The following is a 23,561-nucleotide window of genomic DNA, read 5'->3' as shown; positions in this document are numbered from 1 at the left end:
TGTTGTTGGACTAAGGGATCTGAACAAATATACTTTACTCTTATGAGCTCTTCTGGCTCATGGACACCGCTAGCAACCGTGGGTGTTTTAGGTCCCCAGTATCTTCCAGTTAGATGGTGGCATTCTTCACGTCCTCTTCAAGATGACTCCATAGTTGAAAAGTCACTGAAGTCCTTAAAGGACAAAAACAAGAAGTTAGAAGAAGGTGGTCCTGTATATAGTCCAACAGAAGTGGAAGTTGTGAAAAAATCTATTGGACAGAGGATTGTGGACGAACTGAAGCACTATTACCATGGTTTTCGATTACTGTGGATTGACACAAAAATAGCTGCAAGGATGCTCTGGCGAATACTTCATGGAAACACTTTGTCTCGTCGAGAACGGAGACAGGTATGGAGTAAATACCAATTTCCTTTGAGTATTCTTAGCGATTGCTCCATTTTATTTGAACTGAATTGGTTCTGTCTGTTGTCTTCTGTTCCTAGAATTAAAATTGCTAGGTGTATTTCCCTCCTCCTCTCTATGTGGACATGAAAAATTTTGGATATGACTCCAAAACATTTTAGTCTCATTCCCCATTATTGAAGGTAAATTTGGTATTTGCTAGTTGGAACAGTAGAGGATTCTTCTGTTTTGTCATGTGGAAAGCAGTTGTGGTTTGTTCCCAAGTTCCCGTCCATGTCCTGCATGTGTGTACATGGTCACTTTCTCTGCTTTTTCACTCCAGCTGGGAAAATAGAGGGAAAACACTTCTAGTAAAGGTTGGATTTGTGCCTGTTCTGTTAGTTGTTTTTTTAAAAAAACGGAAGAAAAGCTGCAGGCTGAAATGCGTGATTGATAATCAGATATTAGTACTATCTCAGTTATAAATATATTTGTGAGATAATTTTAGTCCAAAGAAGATAATTTGAGGAAAGTCTTTGTTTTATACTTTTGTTTTTCTTTATGGCATGTAGCTTACATCTATGAAACTGTAAAAATGTAACTGATAATTTTAAAGAAAAGGAAAGAGGGGATGGAGATGAAATCTGGAGTGCAAAACGAGAGTCCTTTCAAATTAGGATAACATAACATACATGCATTTCAATAGTAATTTCAGTTTGTGGATGAAGTAAATATGCTTATTCAACTAGAATTAAAAGATATATGGATATTTAAAACATTTGACATGAGCTCTTACATATGGAAAGACTGCAAAATAATAAGTTGTTTTAAAACTGCTATAGTTTAAAACATTTTTTTTGAAAGAATGCATTGGTATTCAACTTCACCAGTTCATTAGCAAGGTATCAAACATGCTGATTTAATAGTTCTCGTTTTACTGTTTTTAAAGACAAGATGTTTACGCAGTTTATACAGATAAAATATTCAAGTCTGTCTTCCTGCCTTTTTTTTAAAAAAAAAACAAAAACATTTCAGCTGTTGCTGAAAAAAAATGTGCTGAAAGAAATGTTGGAGAGTGAAAAGTGTATGTACTCTGGCAGCAGGAGTGAATAGTGCTGCTTGCAGTCACGGTCCGGTTCTCTGCAGTTTGTACGCTGTACATGCAATGTATTAGGTTCACATCTCTGCCTTCAAAATTTTTGTTAAATGATCAAAAATATGAATACTTGCTCATTGTTTTAATAATTTCCTGATAAAATTAGGTACATAGTTGAACATGTGTAATTAAAAAACATCACATCTTAATGCAGTATGCAGAAGTTTCTTTCCTATATTTGCAAGGTCAGACAAATAACAAAAATCATTAAATGCACTTGTAGCAGTTTTCATCTGTGATTACATTTGGTCTTTTTCTACAACAGCACTGGTTGATGGTATTTGGTCTCAGCATCTTCATGCTACTTATTTTTGCCCTCTTCCTTATGCTGGTACAAGAGTATGCTTGGCAGCTGGTCTAGCTGAAACGTTGCTCAGCAATAAATATAACAGTCTGTGCTGACGTAAGGGAGGGGATTATGTAGTGCCAAGAAAGAGTAACTGAGGATAGGGGGGAATGAGGACTGCAGGACTTCTTGAAGTAGCAGTTCTGGCTTGTGCTGGCTTATTGAGAGCTTTGGGAAACTTGGAAAACCAAGTGAGAGAAATTAATTCATGGTTTAAAACAGAATCAGAAATCCTCCAGAGGGCAAGGTTGGAACCATTGGTTTTCCTGCCTGTTTCATGTTCACTGAGCTGTACTTCTGAGAAATTATACAAACAACAGTAAAATATGAATATCATGGAAATATTTCTGCTGAAAGATCAGGACTGTATTCTAGAAGGCATGAACCTTTAGAAGTAATACATTATCTTTGGACACACATGCATTATTCTGTCAGTAGATGGATTTATTCATTTGATTGCCCTTTAGTTTCATCATCTAGTGATGATAGAGCTGTCTTTCTCATATTTACGTAGTGGTCTGGCATTTGGTCTTCGTGCATTCTTTTTTTTGTGCAGATGTGTGATTTCAGTATCAATTCCCTTATTTTAAGTAAGATAGAAATTTATTGTGCAGGTATAAATTAGTCTTTACATTGATGTAGCCTGTCTCTTATCTAATGGTGGGTGTGTGTGGCTGTATGCATGCAATCCATCATAGAAGATGTAAAGAAAATAGTTTTAAGAACTACAGTAAAGTTATTTTCTCAATCTAGGTTTTCCATTTTCTTTATGTGGAGGTAGAGGATGTCCTGTCTCTTGAATGGAGTCATGGTAGGCTTATAACGCAGGGTCTGTGAAAAGCAACCCAGCCTACAGCTGAACAAAACCCTTTACCTGTGCTTTTTTTTAAACCTTATTTTAAGCTTGTTTCAACACAGTTCATTTTTATCCATTCAGCCTTAATTTGTAGTATACTGACTGATTTAAAGAAGTCTTAAAACTTTGATGCCAGATTAGCTATAACTTTGCAAAAGTTGCTCCTGAACTTTAAAAAAAATTTTTTTGAAGTACATACAGCTTTTAAATGTATTAAACTGCATATGAACTGACAGTCCTAGAGAAATCTTATCTACACGCAGACTGACAAATGAGTTATTTCTGCCTGCCCTTTCCTTCCTCTTTGGAGGCAATAATGGAAAGAGATCCAAGTAATCTGACCACATTAGCAAGCAATTGCAGCATGGCTAATGCAAGGGAGCTTATGTAAACCCAAAGTCAGTTCCAAAATTCTGCTTGTACAATTGCTGGTAGGGTTTGGATTCAACAGGATCACATATCTACACTTAGGAGAGGAGGCAGGAAGAAGTAGAACATGCAAAATATGATACTGGCTGTTAAAAACTAATTGCTCTAGTACTGCTTTCTACAGCAGGACAGTTCAGGACATGTAAGTGAGATGGCAAACACTGTGGAGTTTGTGGCAAGTATATCAGCTTTACAAACTCTTCAGCCCTGCAGAGGAGAGAAGAGTGGAATACGTGAACTGTAGCAGCAGATACAGAGTAGTCGCAAGTTTTTCATGCTGTGCTGCCAAATAATGTGTGTGTAATCATGCACCATTGTATTGGGTTCCTGTGCAAAGTTGTTTTCCTTGAGTTAGCGGAGGGTGCAGTTTCATGATTTATGTAAGCTGATCCAGGACAGTGCTGCTGCAATAAAGGCCAGTCCTGCTCGGTGCTCAAATCAGGTTTTCCAGCACCTCCCCCCCACCCCCCTTTTTGTTTGTACTGATCCTTTTTTGCTTGTCTGTGTATGCGTTTATGGGTTAGTTTTAGCTGGATCAATGGTGTACCTTCACATTGTGACTGCTGGTGTGTCTTCATGACTCTTTATACATTATCTCAGGTTAGCATTAGGTTAGCTTAATCTGGTTGTAAAACTGCTTCCTTTAGATATGGATTTTGCCTTGTACAAATACTTGCACGCGCTGTCTAAAAATAGATGCTGGGTAGAAATAAGAACTCTGTATTGCACGCTATAGAAAGTTTTGAGTATTTTTTTAGGGAAAATGTACGTGTTTTCTGACTTAAAATTTTCTTCCAAACTTTCTTACATCTTTTGAACTCTCTGGTAATCATTTATCTTCTATTGTTGTAATGAATGAAAACATCTTTGAGCCTGTAAACAATGGGCCAAAGCATCCCTTCCGGGAAACTGAATTTTTTATATACAAAGAAAAATGTCGAACTTTGGATCTGTGGAGTTGTGCATGCCTCAAACAGTATTTAAGATTTTGGCTGGTTTTATGCTAAGAAAGTTATGGTTAAAGTTTTACTGGTTCTGTATTCCAGCAAAGCAGTCCTAGCGACGTGCAATCTATATCAGTTGTTGCTGCTGTTCCCCTGCATTGGCATGAGCTGTGGGGAGGGGATGGAGGGGGGAAGCATGTGTTTACTTGTGTAATAGCATTTATGTTGCCAGTTTTTGCCAGTCATAACTGTGTTTATCAAATCATGATGTTGAATGACAGTGCTGTGGCAGTAGTGTACTGTAGTGTACATCTGACCTTCAGTCTCTGATTTAGGAACTGATGTTATTCCCAATAACTGGTTATCTGCTTTGTAAAATGAGGTAGAGTCAAGCAAGATCTGTGCTCCCCAATATAAACCAAGTTATTAAGCTTCCAACGAGTACTGGAAGATTTGATTATAGACTGTACAGCCTAATACATACATTTGTGGGTGTACAGAAATCAGAAGGACAATATTTATTTTACTCAGTTCAAGATTTGGTAACTAATGCATCGGCCTGCTTCAGAGGATTACTGCTTTAGTAAAGCAGTGATTTAAAAAAAGAATCTACCAAGCTGGGCTCATTATCCTGGATTTAAATGTACATTACAATTGTTATAAGGGGGAGGGGGAGAGATCTTTCATTTTATTCTTGATTACTTAGTCCATAGTAGCTCATGCATGTAAGAAGTGGTGGAGCACAAATAAAGATGAATAAAAGAAGTTAAGCAGCTTTAACAACCACAAATGACCACCTCCTGTTTTCAGGTGCTTTTAAGAGGTTTAAATGAGATACTTGTCCAATAATCCTATTGAGACACAGTGAGGCTTTTGAAATACTTTCTATAGTGTTGAAAACCGGTGAAACTCTGGCACTCTGTAGTATATAGCAATTTGAAGAAAAAGATACTAAAAACTGGCTTTGTCACATTCTTTTTTTGTGTTATTTTAAATTTCCTTTCTAGCAAATATATATATGTGTGCTTAAGTGATAATGTGGATGATCACATCAAGTATTTTTGAAATAAATATATAAAATTCTGCTTATCAATACTTTTTTTTTTTTCTTCCAGTTTCTTCGAATATGTGCTGATCTTTTCCGCTTGGTCCCTTTCCTAGTTTTTCTTGTTGTCCCATTTATGGAATTTTTGCTTCCAGTAGCTCTTAAGTTGTTCCCCAATATGCTTCCTTCTACATTTGAGACGAAGTCTAAAAAGGTAAGCAGGTCTGAATTTATAATCTAGTAATATGTTTTGAAAAAAATTAGAACTTTTCTCTGAAAAGAAAGAAATTAGAAAAATTCAGAAATTAAAGAATTCTAAATATTAGAATTTTTCTTTGGTGTTAGGGGAATGCTTTTGTCTTTATGTTGTTTTGATGATTTTGCTGTTAACATATAATAATGAACCACTGCCATCCTGGTTTACCTTTTTATATGCGCAGGTGCTTAGCTGTCGGGGCTGTAGGCTTCTTTTGTCTTTTCTGCTATAGTCATCTCCATTTTCTATGACTCCTACAAAGCAGAAATGAAAGCTATGAAACTTCATTTTTCTAGTTTGTATTAAAATAGGCAGACTTTGTTTTGTTGTTAAATAGCCCTTATTCTTGATGCAAGGTTTTTTGTATGTATACTTAATATTTAAAATAGCTTCTTATGTAGTGTTTTGTTTAAAATTTATTTCTTTTAGTTAAGTTTTCTCAGAATTGTTTAGAGCTTTGTAAAAACACACCAAAAAGCCCCACAAGTTCTCATTTTCAGAGCACGAAATACTTGCATGAGGTTTGTACATAGTGAGCTCCCAGTCAGTCATAGATGTAATCAATCATGATTGTATACTTGGATCTAAGCAACCATTAATTTCTAATTCTGTGATACATTTCTCTTTGTTTTGGATGAGATGTAGTGCAGGATTTCTGTGCTGGATATGAGAGTTGGGAATTACCCAAACCAAAGTTGGTTAGTTTCTATTTTTTTGTTACTAATTCAGAGGGTGCATGTTAGTTTTAGCAGGTGAGGCCACTCACGCTGCACTTAACTCTGGCATTGCATCTTATGCTTCATGGAGCTTTGAGCTGGTCAACCTATTTTTCAGTGTGATTTGCAGCTCTTTGGTAAGAGTGAATGTCCTCTTGTGTGTGTTACAGCAGAAGTTCAGAAGTACTCCACATAACTTGTCTGAGGGCGGAAGAAGTGGTATTTAGTGCGCATATTTCTGGAAAGAACTTTTAAAACCAAATATTTTTTTTAACAGGAGGAAAGATTGAAGAAAGAACTGAGAGTAAAGCTTGAATTGGCTAAATTCCTTCAAGACACAATTGAGGAGATGGCCTTAAAAAATAAAGCAGCCAAAGGAAATGTTACAAAAGATTTTTCAACGTTCTTTCAAAAGGTAAAAATTTGAAAAAAAGTATTTTCTCTTCCTACAAAAAAAATAGCTTGGTGTTTTGCTTGGTCTATGGTAATCATCAGATACCTTTATTCTGTTGGATTTGAAGGAGCAGGATGGAATGGTTTTTTTAGGATAGATTTCTTTTTTGCAAGTAGTACTTCAGCATGATGAAGTTTTACTGATCTTAGCTTTGGTATTCTAGCTGGTACTTATTCTCTGATTCTAGAAGCAGTATATTTCTGCTCGTTCACATCTTGTTCTCTTATTTTGTTAATAAGTTAATTTTAACATCAAAAAATATTGTGCACTCAGTGAATGCTCATGTAATTTTTGACCTTTTTTGAACATTGGGTGTAAAAAGCGGGAGAAAGGAGTTATTTTCTGATTAAAACTTAGTGGGGGAAAAGTAAAAATTTTTTTGTCAAATTCAATTCTGCTTATAAAAAGTTTTTTAAATGCACAGTTGCTGTATTGCTGAAATCCTTTTGGATACTGACTAGAATGTGGTATAATCTGGGGTTTTGCTAGAATGTGAGTGCTGTGTTTGGTACAAAATTTTTCTGTTCACAAGCAGTTGCTGACACAGGCTAAATGTCAGGTATCTGCCTCCTACGTTGTTGGCCTTTAGGTTTGACAGTGTTCCCTTTCACCAAGTTGTAGGTAAGAGGAAGGTATTTTCCGGAGAGATGAAAAATACCTTCTTAAATCTTTTCAGCATAGGATTTATTCTAATTTCTCTAGTTGTAGGGCTGTTGAATAAGAGATCAAGCCAACAACCATCATCATCTGCTGCCAGGTGGTTTTTGTTTTTTGAAAGTTCTTACCTGTAGTCTCCTCATGTGGGAAGAGTATGCATTTGCACAGAAAAAGGCACATAAGCCTGCGGATTTCAGACCTGAACTTTACAAGTCCTGTCAGCTAGCTTGAGCTTTTCCTGCTTCTCAATGCTGAGAATAAAGTTTTAAAGGGTGGTGTAGTAAGATCACGTTGACAGTGCTGAGTAGGTTACCTCAGATAATGATACTGGCAAGTTTTGCCAGTCGGTATCTGCTTGCACAGTCCATGTACTCTGAAGCTTCTATGCAATCATTGTTTCTGTTCTTTTTCATTTGCAGAAAATTTTAAATGGTTAGTTATAGCAGTTAGTAGCTGAAGCATTGACACTGCAGACTCTGGAAGCGTGCCACTGCCGTGCTTCATGTTTGGAACATTTCATTTTCTTCTGAAAGAACTGCTACTGAGAATTTACATTTGGCAATTAATTTCTGTGGAAATAACTGATGTATCACTCCATGTTTGCTGGAGGAAGTACCAAGTTCCTTTGACTAAAAAGAAGTTTCAAGCCCTGCATTTCTTATGTGTGGGTGTGCTTTTTACAGCTATAAGTTTCTCATTTGTGCCATGGAGACAAACTTTATTGATCTCATTTCACTGCACTAGATAATAAATGTCAGAGCAAGAAGAAATTTAAATGTTTCCCACCTTTTTGGTATTATTTTATAGCTGCTTCTGCAGTGAAATATTTGATGCTGCAAGAACAATTGATTACAGGCTTAACATATTTGCTGTAGAATTCCAGAATTTATCTGTGTTGCTTTGTAGCTAGTGATGTCCTAGAAAGTTTCAGTTTTTACTCTCAAGAAACATGCGCTTCGCTTTGACAAAATTCAGCTTTAAACAAGGAAGAAAATACATTCTCTATTTTTAAAGTTCCATTTTTGGGTCCTGTAGTGAAGGAGCTCGTGAAGTGGAACAGCAAGGCCTTTGACCTGTCTTTCTCTGAGTTGGTTTCTCTGCTACATAAGTATCCTGGAGGTTAATGGACTCAATACCATCTTGTCTTCCAAATTTTTATCTTTTCCTGTACTCAGTAGCTGTTCACTGAAAGATTTGAGTTGGCAAGTAAAACAGGTAGGCGTAATAAATCAGGCTGTATAGGTAACGTTAGGTTTTCAGATGGTACTTGATGTCACTTAGCTTATGTTTTCTTCACAGAGCTTAAAAAAGGTAAAGGTATTGGGAAAAGTGTTTTTTTGGATATCCATGTACTTACTGTTTAGACTGAAGGTGTTAAGTGACTGGGAGTACTTCGCTGTTAAGTACTGAATCCAAAATCTACAGAAGTATCACTAATAAGCATTTGATAGTATACTTAAAATAGAAAAATCAACATTTATACAGGTGATAGTGTTTTACTATGACCTGATGAGACTAGGGAATGTTTTGGGTTTTTTTTCCTACTTCTTTGAACTGTTATTTCTGCTTCTGGTATTTGGATTTAATTACTGCAAAGCGCCATTTGGCAACACATAACTTAAAAGCTTAACTTTGCATTTGTACAAGCAGTTACATAGAACCTTCCATCAAGGATGCAGAGTCCTTTCCCAAATAGTGGTTAATACTTTGGAATAACTTCAAGTACAAGTGCATTTGCGCTGAGGTGCTGCAGAACAGCTAAGAAATGGAAGCAAAACAGTATTGTAACAAAAGTGGTTGTGGAGAGAATGTAGGTAGGTAAGTGTCCAAATCTGTGTTTCATAGGGACACCAACACTGCAAAATTTTTGCCATTGGACGTACTTCTCACTTTATCTTCACAGGCTGATGCTTTTAATGTTCTTTTATGTTTAGTAAGTATGGTACCAGAAAGAATACTTGCCAGTGTGACTTCTGTAGCAACTGTTTATTTGCTTAGATATTTTTTTTTGAGGTATCTCATGGCAGTGCCAACTCAGATAGACCTATCATTAGTATACAGCTGCATTTAATTTTCATTTTTGTTAGTTTTATCTTAAGTATATTATGCAATGTTGTTGGAAACTTATCAACACCATCAATTCTTTTGCCTTTTATAGTAAATAAGTTGTTTGGGTTTTTTAAAAATTTCTTTCATGTCTTCCTTGTGTCCTATTTCCTATTCTAAAATTGATGCAAAGTACTTGACAAATGAGGAAAATATTTTTATTGTTCAAAATAATGCCCAACCATAACATTTGCTTTGAAAAGCTTTGTGTGTTTGTTTTTTCTTACAGATCAGGGAAACTGGCGAAAGACCCAGTAATGAGGAGATCTTAAGGTTCTCTAAGCTGTTTGAAGATGAGTTGACTCTGGACAATCTAACCAGGCCTCAGTTGGTGGCACTTTGTAAATTGTTGGAACTTCAGTCAATTGGGACAAATAACTTTCTCCGCTTCCAGCTGACTATGAGGTTGAGAAGCATAAAAGCAGATGACAAAGTATGTAATTCTAAGTAGGCACTGGTTAATAATTTTGACATGTAAGAGTAATGAGTGTGTGTGTGTATATATATGTCTTTCTAGGCATTTTCCTTTTTTGTCTTAATTGTCTTATTTTTAAGCTAACTTGGAACGAAAAGGCTTGAAGAGCTTAAAATCGGAAGTGTCCTTATTTGTAAAGAAAAAGCTGACCTTTTTTTATCTACCATTAATTGCAATGAAAGTAATTATATTACAAAGAAAAGCATTTCTATGAAACCATAATTTGTAAGGGAGCTGATAGAAATATTAACTTAGAGAGAGATTGACGTTACCGTTATGGAGCTGTTAAGGCTACAGTGTAATGTTCACTGTTTAAACAGCGGAGGCTATTTTATGTTATCACAGCAGCCTCTAGTGGCCGTTGTAAAAATACGGACTTCTGGGTGTGCATTGATGGTGGCTCTTCAGTTTTGAGCTGTTACATGTTAGTGTTTATTTTATGCTTTGTGCAGCTGATTGCTGAAGAAGGAGTTGATAGCCTGACTGTTAAAGAACTGCAGGCAGCTTGTCGTGCCCGAGGTATGAGAGCTCTTGGTGTGACAGAGGAGCGTCTTAAGGAACAGCTTAAACAGGTATGTTTTTGCAAGACTGAATACGCTGAGCTAACTTCAGTTGCTAGCTCTGATTTTTGTTTATGAGTCTGATAAGTAATTTTGCTTCTGTTCTCATTAAAGGCTTGGCTAAAACAGTCTTTCTCCTTAATAAGCTTTTGTTAATATGTACTGTGTAAGTATGTAGTAGCAGTGGGTTTATGGCTTTTGACTGGGCCATGATGTTTTGATGATGAAAATAGATACTTTAGACTTAAACATATCCAAAAAATGTTTGCAATTTTGGCAGTTTGTATTGTTAATTATTTGTATTATTCTGTAAAGAACTTTTCTCCAAGTAGATCAGTCTTTTGGTATTCCCTGGTTTAGAGGAAGATGCATGTGAAACAAAACACTTTTTGAAATAGTCATTAAATTTTTCTTGAAGTACTTCTTCAAACAAAATACTTCTTCATATATTTCAGTGCAGTTGCTGTAATTCTTAACTGCTTATAGCCTGTAGTTCCTGTGCTAGGATATTGACTGATAAGTAGTGGTAAAAAAATTTAGTATTTACTTTTTTGTGTACGCTTTACTTGAGCTGTAAAAAAGAAAAAATTCCAAAAGTTGAAGATTTGTTTTGTGTATTGCATTTATAGTGGTTAGATCTGCACCTGAACCAGGAAATCCCTACTTCGTTGCTTATTTTATCCAGAGCCATGTATCTTCCAGATACCCTTTCTCCAGCTGATCAGCTCAAAACAACACTTCAGACACTACCAGAGAGTGTTGTAAGTATTGATGTATATAGTCTGTAACCGACTGTCAGTATCATCACTGAAGATCTGTTTAAAAGAAGTAGATGTTCTTCTTGGTTCCTTTCTTTTCTTTGAAAAGCTAAACCATGGATAGGTTTGAGTGACCTTCAAACACAGATGATGTTGGCTTATATGTGGAGGGGTCTGAGAATAAAGCAAATAAAAGGCAGTATTTCATTGTATGACAGTAGACAGTAATAGCAGAAGAAGATTTAGAATACACTGTTTTACTTGTATTAAAAAAAAAAATAAATCTATGCTTCGGTCAATATAAAGACCATATATGAAAATGTTGATGATGTTGGGTAGAGAGAGAAGTGATCTAAATAGATTATTGGTAGTCTTGAGAGAAAGAGAATGAAGAACATCACAATTTCAGGGTGGAAAGTTCTCATTTTCAAAGAAAGAGAATCATCTTTTTCTGAGAATTGCAAAAATAGGGTAACTTTTGGGGGTCTTATTCATTAGCATACCTGTACAACCTATCTCAATGAGGATATATAAACTTCTTACATTATGTAGACATACATATATATATATAAACACACATACGGACTTTAACAGACTTCTTACATTTTTTTTTAGGCCAAAGAGGCTCAAGTCAAAGTGGCAGAAGTTGAAGGTGAAAAAGTAGATAACAAAGCACGGCTGGAAGCAACACTTCAGGAAGAGGAAGCCATCAGGAAAGAAAATGAAGAAAAAGAGATGGAAAGAATGTCTGAAGCTGCAGAGAAAGCCAAAGAAACCCTTCAAGTTGTAGCCATGGTAAGTTCTGCTCCCAGCTATTGAGAAGTAAATGTCAGTGATGTAAAAAAAAAAAGCATGTTAGGAGTTATTGTCTCTGCTCTGGGTGTTGCCTGTAAGAAATTGGACTTTAAATCCACATATGGAAGGTGTGGGGAAAGATTAAAACAAACTGCAACACAGAAGGGTTCACTGTGAATCATAAAAGATTGTTTCAGTCTTACGTATCTTTGATTTCTCTTTCTTCTTAATTAGAGTAATAAGAGAGGCCTTTTATTCCTCTAGCAAAGGTGGTGGGTTTGTTTGTTTGATACCCGCCCCATACTTTAAATGTAATTGTTCTTATGTTTGGCTCTTTCTATTTGTTGTTGACCTGATAATGTCATTGTGTAATACTTGACTAGAAAAGCTGCTGGCCTGCTTTACTGGTGAATTAAGCCTCAGGTGCTCACAGGCATTGGTCGTTAAGTGCAATTGGGTATTTTTATGTGAAACCACTCAGTATGTTGCAGTTTTTTAATGTTATCTTATAAAAATCTCTGCATCTACTTTGGCAACTATTTCTATTTTGAGAAGTCATTCTTTACTGATTTTAATACAAATAATGTTATTTTTGTTTTAATTAAACTTCATGGGTCTTTCAAATTTAGAAAGAGGTGGAATCAACAGTAGATCTTGAAGCAGCTGCTGTGCAAATTAAAAAAGGTCAGATGGCTATGGATACTGAACACGAACTGGCAAGGGCAGATACGGCAATGCACTCAGAGACACTGAAAGATACAGCACCAGTGTTGGAAGGTATTAAGGTAATCTGGATAACTGTACCTTTTATATACTTTTTAATTTAAAGATTCAAAACATCCGTGTAAGAGTCATGATAAGTTGCCTGGCTGTCCTTCAGTTTTAACCCTCTCATCACACTCTGTCAGTTAAAAACAGCTAATTAGTAGATGGCAAATTCTTAACCACCAATGCAGAAATTGAAGTCAACACAAAACATCTGAGTATCTCCTTTATCTATCTGTGTTACTGAAACTAATATACCTATTTTGGGGGCATTTGCACTCACTGCAGATGTAATGCATCTGTGCATGTTTAATCTATGTATAGTTAACACATGAGGAGGGAGAGGGCAAGAGTAGGTAAAAATGAGTGTTCCCTTCTTTTGAAGGGTGTAGCTAAGACCAAAGGATTAACTAAGGAACTAGGTTTGGACTAGACTGTATTAGATTTGTATTGATTTCTCTTCTAAACTGATATAGGCAGTGTATGTACATGATAAAAGCTTTTTAGTGTACTCTTTCAGTATGTCTTTAGTATGATGTTGAACATAATTTATACCACTGTTAAAGTAACAGGTTAATTTCTAGGATTAACATACTTTGTTGTGATCAGAGCATGTTTTGTTACAGTCAGAGCATGCTGTTTTTAATAATTTGCTACCTGGCTGGTCTGTAGCTCCCCAGATTCTTCTCCTTATTGAAGATAGGAGAGACATCTGCTTTCTTCCAGTCCTGATGACCACATCCTTTCAAAGATAATGGAGAGTGGCCTCTCAATGACATCTAACAACTCCCTCAGCACTTGTGGTTGTATCCCATTAAGTCTCACGGACCTGTGTGTGTTCAGTTTGTTTAAATGTTCTCTAACTTGATCCTCCTCCACTGAATTGATCTTGCTCCATACTTCCCCATTGGTCTCGGAGACCTGGGATTCCTGAAGGCCAGTCTTACCAGTAAAGACTGAGGAAGGCATTAACTACCTCTGCCTTTTCCACATACTTTTGTACCAGGTTCCTTGTCCCATTCAGCAGCAGGCCCACATTTTCTCTTGTCTTCCTTTTGCTCCTGATGTACTTCTACAAGTCCTTCTTGTTGCCCTTCATGTCCTTCACCAGATTTAACTCCAGGTGGGCTTTAACTTTCCTGAACCCATCTGTGCATGCTTGGACAGTGTCTCTGTATTCCTCCTGGGTCACCTGTCCCTGCTTCTACCTCTTGTATGCTTCCTTTTCATGTTTCAGTTGTACCTTGAGTTTTATTTGTAGCTGACCACTTTATTTTTGTCTGTGAGGTTTGATGTGAGGATTTGTCTCAGTCCCAGTGTTACTTTGCAGAATAATGACATTAATTTAAAACGGATGTTTTAAGTAGAAAAGTATTTCAATTTTCCTCGACAGCATCATTATCTACCTGGTATTATTATTATTATTATTACATTGTTTACTTTAGAACACTGCCAAGAAGGTTTTAATGTTAATAACAAAATGGAACTAATCCACATTGAAATCAAGTGTTTCTGTGTGATGAGATAGCTGACTCGGCTGACCTCATAGCTGGGTGCATGATAGTGCAGCCATGAGGATTGCCGTGGGAGACAGGCAAGGCTGGGATGATCACATTTGGAAACAGCAAGGATGTGTGATGTCGCAGCTAGCTTACGCTGCCACATCTGGCATAACATTCACATTGCTGCCTGCAGCATCACCAGCACAGTGAGAATGTATGACACTGGGCCACGAGCAGGACTTCCTCCACACCCCTAACTGATAAGAGAAACAAGAAGTAAAGTTAGCATGGCATTTCTTAACTGAGGTTACAGTGTGGCATGTCCCCTAAAGACTCTTCCAAAGATTTTAAACACTGTGGAATACATTCTTGCCTCTTAGGGGAAAAATGAAAGACTGCCAGCTTCTTAAGGATGACTGATATTTGAGGCAGAAGAATTTGTTTTAAAACTGAGTTGCTTTCATGATTTTTTTTTCTTTGGCTAAGGTGAACTATAGATATTGTATTAAAATCAGAAGTGAGGTTGATGCCTAGATGTTAACAGTACACTGAAACTCTTTTTGAGTTACGAAGGGGCTGGATGCCTAGTTTGTGAACTCTCCTGTAGTTGTTTCTTGGAAGCATATCATCCTTCTGCTCTGTGTTTCTGGCATCCTTGTTTGCATATGTCTTTCTATACTTCCGTGGCTGTTCAGAGTTTAGCTATTCAAAATAAAAGCTGCTGTCTGGGTAAGATTAATATGCTAACTGAGGCTAGTATTATGAGATTTTTATCTTGAAGTCTTATTTTTTAAATTTTCAGTTAGGGGGTTAGATTTTTATTCTCAGCTTTTCAAGAGACAAGTATACCTCGCAAACTATGGATCTTCACTCTCGTTCTCACAAAGGTTGTTGAAGATAACTTTGCTCCAGCTCAGCTTCCTGAACTTTGCCCTATAACATTTTTTTTGTAATATATCTTTCCTGGACATAGTGAATCGTTTCTCAGTTGTTTGGATTTTTCACCCAGCAAAGAAGGAAGTAAAACATTTTTAAATGAGACAATTAGGTACAGAAGTTCAAATAGCTAAAACCCACATAATGGATCACATTAGCTGAACTTACTACTGGTGCACTTAAAAAATATGTACCATAGCAAACTAATTGCCTTAGCATTTAAGATCTCTCCATTAGCCTCAAAATGCCAATCGGTACAATATTGCCTCTGAACATGGAAAAAGAATATTGAGTCTGTCTTTTCCGGTAAAAGACCCAAAAATCTTTGAGGAAAATTACAAATGTGTTTTTCACTAATTTGTATGTATTTTCTGTTACAGGGTGAGGAAATCACTAAGGAGGAGATTGACATGCTGAGTGATGCTTGCACCAAGCTGCAGGAACAGAAAAAATCACTAACGAAGGAAAAGGAAGAGCTCGAAGAATTGAAGGGTGATATCCAGGAGTATAGCGAGGTGAAGAATGGGGCATGGAAGTTCTTTTTTTGATTTCTGTTCATGTATAGTTTTTGCATAAATGATCCACAAAGTTAAAAATTATCTTACTTGGATGTCTGTTATTCTGTATTTGGTAGCTGAGTAAATGAATTTTATACTGTTTTAAGGGACAATACAGAGCTTCGTTTGCATAACATGTTCAAAGCCTAGTTAAAATCATTGGACTAGTTCCCAGCAGATGAGCATCCTGTTCCTGCCCTTATTCCCAGGCTGACAAGACTAACAGGTGTTGACTAACTGCTGCATGCTGCAGTTCTTTATTATCAAACATAGGTGTCAGTGTTACAGATACTTCAAGTAAAATAAATCTTATCCAATCTTATGAAAGATGTGGAAAATAACATTTAAGGGGTGCATGAAAATGGCCGCAGTGTTAGAATTTATTGTTCTAATTCCAGTTTGGGTTTATATGTCTAGACATTTGTATTTCATTTACATGTCTTGAAATGCTAGTTGAAGTCAGTAGTGTCTGTTGTTGAGAATTCACACCAACAAAAGCTTTTCTCTCTCTTGACCATTTCTTTTAGGATTTGCAAGAGATAAAAGAGCTCTCTAAAACTGGCCAAGAAGAGGTAGTTGAAGAGTCAAAGGCAAGCAAGCGATTGACGAAGAGGGTGAACCGAATGATTGGTCAGATAGACAAAATTATTAATGAATTAGAAACAAGTCAAAAGATGGTGGATGTAAAGCTGGACAGTGGTGATAGTCCTCCTGCTGGGTAAGTGACCTGAGAGCGCTGAATGTGTCTCTGACTGTTCATCTTCAGTCTTGCTTTTTTCTGATGTGTGATTAGGAAAGAATTAGCAAGTAAGTTGTTGTTTAGAATGTTAAGATAATTTATTTAAAAAATATAATTAACAAAATTGTGCTGTAGATTTTCTCTCCTGTAAGGTGTGTTAAATATGGTTGAAATGAGGAAGGAAAAAAGCAGGTATAATTCCCCAGATGCTAGTCCTGAGGGGTTCTGAAAGTCAACGTGTTGATTAGTGTCTTACCATCTTGTTCACGCCTGTAGCACTAATGGTGATGCAGGTGAAATCATGCCTTTAGTCATGCTCCTCACACAGTAGGTTTGCCCTGTGTTGTTGATTGAAAAGGTGCGCAACAGTATGGTAAGCATATTCATGTTTGTTCTTTAGTAGTGAAGATGTCGGGGAGGAAAAAGATTGCAATAAAGTCTATTCTATCTCTCGAGAGAAATGGGGGAACAGGTCTAATAGAAGTAAGGAGATAATTTTACATGGTCCCATTGCGAAAATTTGCTTCATTTCAACTTTGACACACTTGCAGATTTTCAAAGAAGGATCTTTCTTGATAGTTCCATTGCAGAATTCATTTATCAACACTTCTCCAGGTCTTAATGTTACTGGAGAGTCTTTAAGGCAATCATATGTTGAATGGTCATATGTTGCATATTACAGGCACTGAAATGCCTAGAAACTGTGACTGTAATTCTCACAGTTTGTGATTATGAATGCCATATTAATTTATTTTATGCTTGCACCATTCTGTGTGATTCATTAAGGGAGCTTCCCAGCTCCCACAGAGCATAACTGAAACAGAAATAAGGATTCTGCTTTTGTTGCTTCCAAACTTTGTTTTTTCCAGTCCCCAGGGCAAATGGTCATTTGTTTCAGATTTTGTGTAATGAGATTAAGGCAGCCATATGGATGGTGCTATAGAGAAGTTTTTGATCAAAACCATCCGAATTTGTAAATTAAAAATACAATATAGAATCGCCTTGTACCGAATGTAATTATACTTTATGCAATGGATGGTTTTGTGGATAATTTTGTAGGTGATTGTGGATGACTGAAAACTACTAATTTAAGTATTGTTTTGTTGTCAAAGGCTTGTTTTTAACCTTCAAGTTGGTGCAGTCACTACCAAGCCATCAAGAGTCATAGAAAGGACAAAAGTCCAGGACATTTAGTGGCAGCTTGAGAAATGCTCCTTGAATAAAAGTCTGTGCCCAAGGGTTAGGGACAGACATGGAACTGGAACGATACTGATAAAGCCCTTCTGTTTCATACTTACTGGGTTCACTGTCTCCTGCATTTCAGCTTGACTTGTGCTCAAAGGTAGTTCTTCAAACTAACAAAACTACATAGGCAAGCAGAGGCTTTAGGTTGCAGAAGACAGGCAAATTCAGCTTTATGAGATCAGTAAACAGACAGTGGAAACATCTGAAATCTGCTATTCACAATGTCAAGTTTAGTCCTTTCTTCTATGAAGTCTATTCCTTGATATGAGCAAATGAAGCCTATTTTAATGAAACAGCTAAATTGCTAAAGCGATTAGTTCTTAGGTTCTGTTTTCCTGTGACTTTCATTAATTTTGTGCCTGTCTAAATCTAAAAGGATGACAGGTGCGTGGCACTGTATCTTTGGTAAATGGAGGTGGGGGGGCAAAGGGCATTAGATACGCAGTCTGGGAAGCACAGAAACTGTGCTAACCTTTATTTCAAATGCTACTGGATACCTGTATTTGTGCAATAAAGCACGTGAAAACCAAAAGCGTGAGATTCAATGGTAAGATAAAGTTTCATTTGAAATCTGCTTGCTGATCAGTAACTCATTTTTGCTTTTTTGCATTCTGTTCAGAATTATAAACAAATAATTAATGTTTTTACAAATGACCTGCAATGTAGTGACTTTCAGTACTGCGTTTTGTCAACTTTACTCCTTTGGAGTAACTGCTTGCCATGTACAGATTGTGCTTCCTCTTCAGCGAGAATCTCATCAGTATTGCTGAGCTAATTAATGCGATGAAACAAATTCAGAAGATTCCAGAGGAGAAGCTAACTAGGATTGCAGAGGCACTAGATGAAAACAAGGATGGCAAAATTGATATAGATAATGTTGTTAAGGTAAGCCTGTAGACTATTTAAAGAAAAAAAGGCTAGTTATCCTTCAAACATTGTGCCCGTTTTGAGTTAAATTCATATTGCTGTCTTTTGCAAGAGTTGTTACTTGATGCCAGTGAGTTTTTTGGGAATGTATTGCAAATAGATCTTGCAATACATATTAGCATCTTCAGGGTTGAAATGGCTATTTTGGAGGTAGAAAAAAAAATATTTTATCCTGTTACCCACATTACCTTTAAATCTGTAGGTTTTCCTGGATGCATATGTCAAGTTCTGTAAAATACGGTAATTCTGTTATGCTGCTTATGAATGGGAGAGAGGATGGGAGGGAGCTTTAGAAGAACTACTTTAGGAATACCAGTATTCAGCCAAAGTCTTGACATAATGTGTATAGATATGGTTTATGTCAACACAAGATAATAGCTTCTCTTGCCTCTTTGTATACCTTAGCTATTTCATTGAGACCTGTATTTCCTGTGCTTGAAAGACATCAGACCATCAGTTGTCCTTTAGGTCGATTGTAAATGACTTGTTTTCTTTGCCTGCTTTGTCCTGTTGTCTCATTTTGCATAATATTCTCAGGTTTTCCCTGTATTTCTCCTTCATTTTTTTGTGTCTTTTTTTACTTGGTAAATTTAGAGATGTCCTGAAACTTACTTCCTTGCAAGTAAGTTTCCTCCTCGATACAGAAATAGCACTTAAAGTTAGGACACTGTGGCCAGCTAGAAAATACAGTATCAGCCTTTTGAAACACATTTTTCCTCTCTGCTGAAGTTGTCCCAGTGGCAATTGTCTTCCCTGTTGCTCTAAACAGCATCTGTATTCAGTTACATTTAGTAACACAGGTAAAATGTACTTTTGAATTCTGCATACGATGCAGAATAATTCTAGGAACTTGAGGAGATATGCCAAGAATACATTTGTACAAAAAACTAGGTAAAGGAATCTGGAAGTGCTTGCTCAATTATTTTTTCTTTTGAAAAGCCTACCCCCCTGTACTTTCAAGTTTTTGTAAATTTATGTCTTTCTATTTAGTACAGTAGGTCTTTTTGATAAAATTAAGCCTATAAAATAGGTATGGTCTTAAATACTGTTTCAGCAGATACTAAATCTGAGCTTTCCATTGGAACAGATGTAATAAATGGGTCTGTTTTACTAATGCTTTAAAATGTGACTCTTTGTGCACTGAGGTCAAAAGTTCTAGAACATTTGCTTTAAATTTTGGCTTTTTTTTTAATACTCTGGATATGTTTGAGGCACTGGTTGTGGTTTGAATTTGTGTTTCAAAATGCTGTTTTCCTTGAACATGAGAGAACTGATTACTTTTTTTATCTTAACAAAATTTGATATGAAAATGCCTCAATTATGTAAAAACTAAGCGTTCTCTCAATTTCATTTTATGTTCATGTAGGTAGTAGAATTAATTGACAAAGAAGATATTGATATTGGCACCAGTCAGGTTGCTGAGATTATGGCACTGCTTCAAAAAGAAGAAAAACTGGAAGAAAAAGAGAAAGCAAAGGAAAAGCATGATAAAGAAGCTGCAGAAGCAAAGAATTAAGCTTCAGAATCTGTAGCTAATCCCAATTGTAACCACAACCTTGTATATCTTTCTGTGTCTAACGGCTACATATTACTTGAGCTTTTGTGATTATGGGAAGTGTTTTGAGCTGATTATAGTAATAAATCATAGTTACGTTTTCTGACATATGGAATGAAATTTCCGTTTATCAAAGAAGCAATTTACTGTCATTCCATAGAGATGAAAACAAAATATGCTTCTTTAGCTGTGCTCCTGCCCACAAAATCATGTATTTGCACTCATTGTTGTGGTACAGTGATCCATTAAACTTGCAAGTTTGCTGTATAAATTAAGTGTATCTATCATGGAAAAATGTTTCTCATTTATTTCCTTTGATCATTACATGGGGCCCAACCTTGCTCTGCTTCTTCCTTTTAGCTTTTTCAGAATTTAATACAAACTTTCCCTTCCATTACAATATTACATATTTTGTAACATGTTAGTGAAGATTCTGTGGCATCAGTAGTAGCTCTTTAGATTGAGTTTTATTTAAGCTAGGTATCACAAAGCTGTTGCCTCACTGACAGAGAATGTGGCATTCTAATCACTTTTACGAATTCAGGATTATTATTTTTTTTCTGTTGAAGGGAAAATGATATTTATTTTTCCCTAGAATGGAAACTTCCCATGAAGTTTGCTTCTTATGGGTGCCTTAAATTTCTTAAGACTAGGGAGTAGAGGATGTCACTTCTACTCAAAATTCCATGAATTACTAAAGCATTGGAATCACAGGAGCCTTTAAACTAGTTTCAGAACACAATCTGTCACACAGTAAAGTGAGTTAAAGTGTTTGTCTAAATAGCAAAATGAAAATAATCATAAGGGGAATATGTCAGTTGTGATATTTTGCATATATTTTTACAAATGCGGTTATCTTAGCATGTTTGGTTTTTTTCATCTGATAATTATTCACACCATAACTAGTTCTCTTACCTCTCAATTTTCATCTCAGGTATAAAATCACTAACCAGGTATAGTCAAAGTACATAAACAACTTTCATCTCATGGCCTTGCTTACTGTGCAGTCAATAAGTCATGTCTGCTATTGCCAGTGCTTTGATTACATCATTGGCTTTCTAATTAATTGATTATAGTTACTGTCTTTAACTGTGTAATTAAATACTGACAGTAGGTCAAGGTTTACTCATTAATGTCTGTCCTTAGTAGTGAATTTTTAAGTTTAAAAACTAAGCTACCAACTCTGGGATGTTCCATAATTCCTGGTAGACTAAATTTTCCACTCTTTCTTAAAATTTGTTATGAAATACACATAGTGTGATTTGAACCAGCAGGGTTGTGGTTTGGTTTTTTTATTTTATTTTTATTTTGCACCCAGCATTATAAAATATATGAACATTCTTGATTTTGTGTTCACTCTAAGAGCGCACATCTTATAATGGCACTGTACACAGTGATATTAAGGTGGGCAGTTAGTACTTAATGCTTTTAGTCATAGCTGCATATTTTTGTAGAAAATGTTGACTCCCAAGCATATTTCAGCATAATTCCATGTTCAATGTTTATCTAGATTGGCTAAATTGTTTGTAAAAACTCATTTGAAGTTAGTGGAACAAAAAACGTTTTGACAGTCTCATGGCTTGCATGATGGACCATTGTATTTAGTTGTTTCCAGAGCAAGATGTATAGTACAATTAATTCTAGAAAAAGGGTCAGTGTTTAGTTCAAGTATTGAGTTAATATTTTGTACAGTTTGCAAAGAAAGCTGTTTGCAGTAAGTGAGATCCTCCTGAGAATTACTGTAATTGTATCTGAAGTGTGAAATTGCTGTGACAAAGCTGAAATTTCAAATCAGTACAATCTTTGTAGTTAATGTACCCCTAAACAAGGGGCCTGTTCTCCTTGTAATCGAGATTAACTTGGAGATTTCAGCATGAAAGTCAGTTTCACATGAAGTCAGACTTCACTAGGTGCTTTTTTTAGGCCAAAACTTATCTTGGATGAAAATGCAAGAGTAAAACTAATTTAACAAAAATACAATTTAAAAACTAATTTTACATTGTATAATTTACAATTAGAATTAATGGGCTAAATTTTGCAGTTGCATATCTTCAATTTGAAAACAATGTATAACAATCTTACTTGACATTCCTGAAACATGATAAAGATACTCTAAAATTATCTGCTACTTTTCATGGAATATCAAAAACCTAAGAATTGTATGCACCTGAATGCATGCAAGTTTAAAACAGGGAAGTAGCAGGAAAAGCTGTTTTCAAAGATTTATTGATTAAAGTTTTACAGAGCTTTAACTGTCCTTACAGTAAATTATCTGATTGTAGTATTTGGGAGTCTAAGACACTTCGCTGCTGTTCTTTTTCTGTCTACTGTTAGAGAATAAGAAGGGAGCCAAAAATAGCTGATTTTTTTTTTAATGAAGAATGTCCGGATTAAAATAATTGTGATACATTTATTGAACATTTTTAGCTTTTGGGACTTGTTTGAAATTTGGCATGTTGGGAAATTTTAACAGGTTACATAAAATACATTTAAATGTGTATCACAAATGTCAGTTTTCCCCTGTTACCTAAAGCATTTAAAAGACACACACACCAACCATAGCAAAGCGTTTTCGCGGGGAATATTTTCCTTCTGATGTCGAAAGTAGGCAAACCCATGACATCTGGACTTGAACAACACATGTTCTGCAAGCTGAAAAAGCGTAGGAAGCCCTCGGTGATTCCCATTTACCTGGTTTTGAACCTTCCCAGCAGCTCTGTCCAGGCGATACAGACAACTCCAGCAAATCGGTGGCTTGAGGACTAGCTTCAGATAACGTGCTCTGTTGTCTTTCGTGTTGACCAAAAAAACCCAGAAGCTGCAGTACTTTCAGAGAAAGGATGACTTCCGAGTGTACAGTAACTGGTCAGAACTTATTCCTCAATGAATATTTAATCAGGAGATGTAAATATTTGTTTAAATAATTATGTGTGAGATTTCGGTGACCTTGTGACTTACACAGGCAAAATCTCTAAGCTCAGAGTTAGGTAATCATTAAGACCATTGTTGGGGTTATTTCAGATTCAGATAAGATCAGATCTTTATTATAAACTATTCAGAGGAAAAAATGTAAAACATATAAAAAGCTTTTTTAAAAAAATCAATTTAGCAACAGGGACGAGAAGTAAAGTAGGATGTAATTTCTTTTTCCCCTTCAAAACAAGCAGGTTATTGCAAAAATTTTATTGCAAAATTTGTTTCCATTTCATGTTAGCTCGAAAGATGATTTTTACTGAGATTTTCATTGCTGACTGCATGCTGTGAGAGTAAATCTGCCTGCAAGTTAAGTATCAGAACACTGATTTAATAGGTAGTTTGTTAGCAGGACTGCATGCAGGTAGAGAATATTCTCTTGACAGGATAGTACCTTACACTTACATAGGCTTCGTCTAGGGGAA

The 23,561-nt window shown here is 36.0% G+C and overlaps 1 protein-coding gene across 1 annotated transcript; it reads left to right on the top strand.

The window, feature by feature from the left end:
* On the top strand, window positions 1-22,483 carry LETM1 (leucine zipper and EF-hand containing transmembrane protein 1). The gene is made up of 12 exons (XM_059817755.1): window positions 1-390; window positions 5,231-5,374; window positions 6,410-6,547; window positions 9,579-9,782; window positions 10,277-10,396; window positions 11,014-11,145; window positions 11,758-11,937; window positions 12,627-12,722; window positions 15,521-15,655; window positions 16,225-16,415; window positions 18,428-18,566; window positions 19,975-22,483. Exons 1-12 carry the CDS (start codon window positions 43-45, stop codon window positions 20,122-20,124), a joined length of 1,977 nt encoding a protein of 658 aa, XP_059673738.1. The 5' UTR covers window positions 1-42; the 3' UTR covers window positions 20,125-22,483.
* Window positions 22,484-23,561: the final 1,078 nt, after the last annotated feature.

Source organism: Gavia stellata, chromosome 5 (assembly GCF_030936135.1).
Source record: "Gavia stellata isolate bGavSte3 chromosome 5, bGavSte3.hap2, whole genome shotgun sequence".
Classification (NCBI taxonomy): domain Eukaryota; kingdom Metazoa; phylum Chordata; class Aves; order Gaviiformes; family Gaviidae; genus Gavia; species Gavia stellata.
Note: the sequence above shows the minus strand (reverse complement) of the source record. Positions and strands in the feature narration are given on the sequence as shown.

Bases quoted from the DNA above. Each gene is read 5' to 3' on its own strand.
- LETM1 (XM_059817755.1), top strand. From the start codon at position 43: ATGAGCTCTTCTGGCTCATGGACACCGCTAGCAACCGTGGGTGTTTTA. The intron at 11,146-11,757 runs GTAAGTATTGAT...ATTTTTTTTTAG, and splicing joins AGACACTACCAGAGAGTGTT to GCCAAAGAGGCTCAAGTCAA. The intron at 16,416-18,427 runs GTAAGTGACCTG...CTTCCTCTTCAG, and splicing joins GGTGATAGTCCTCCTGCTGG to CGAGAATCTCATCAGTATTG.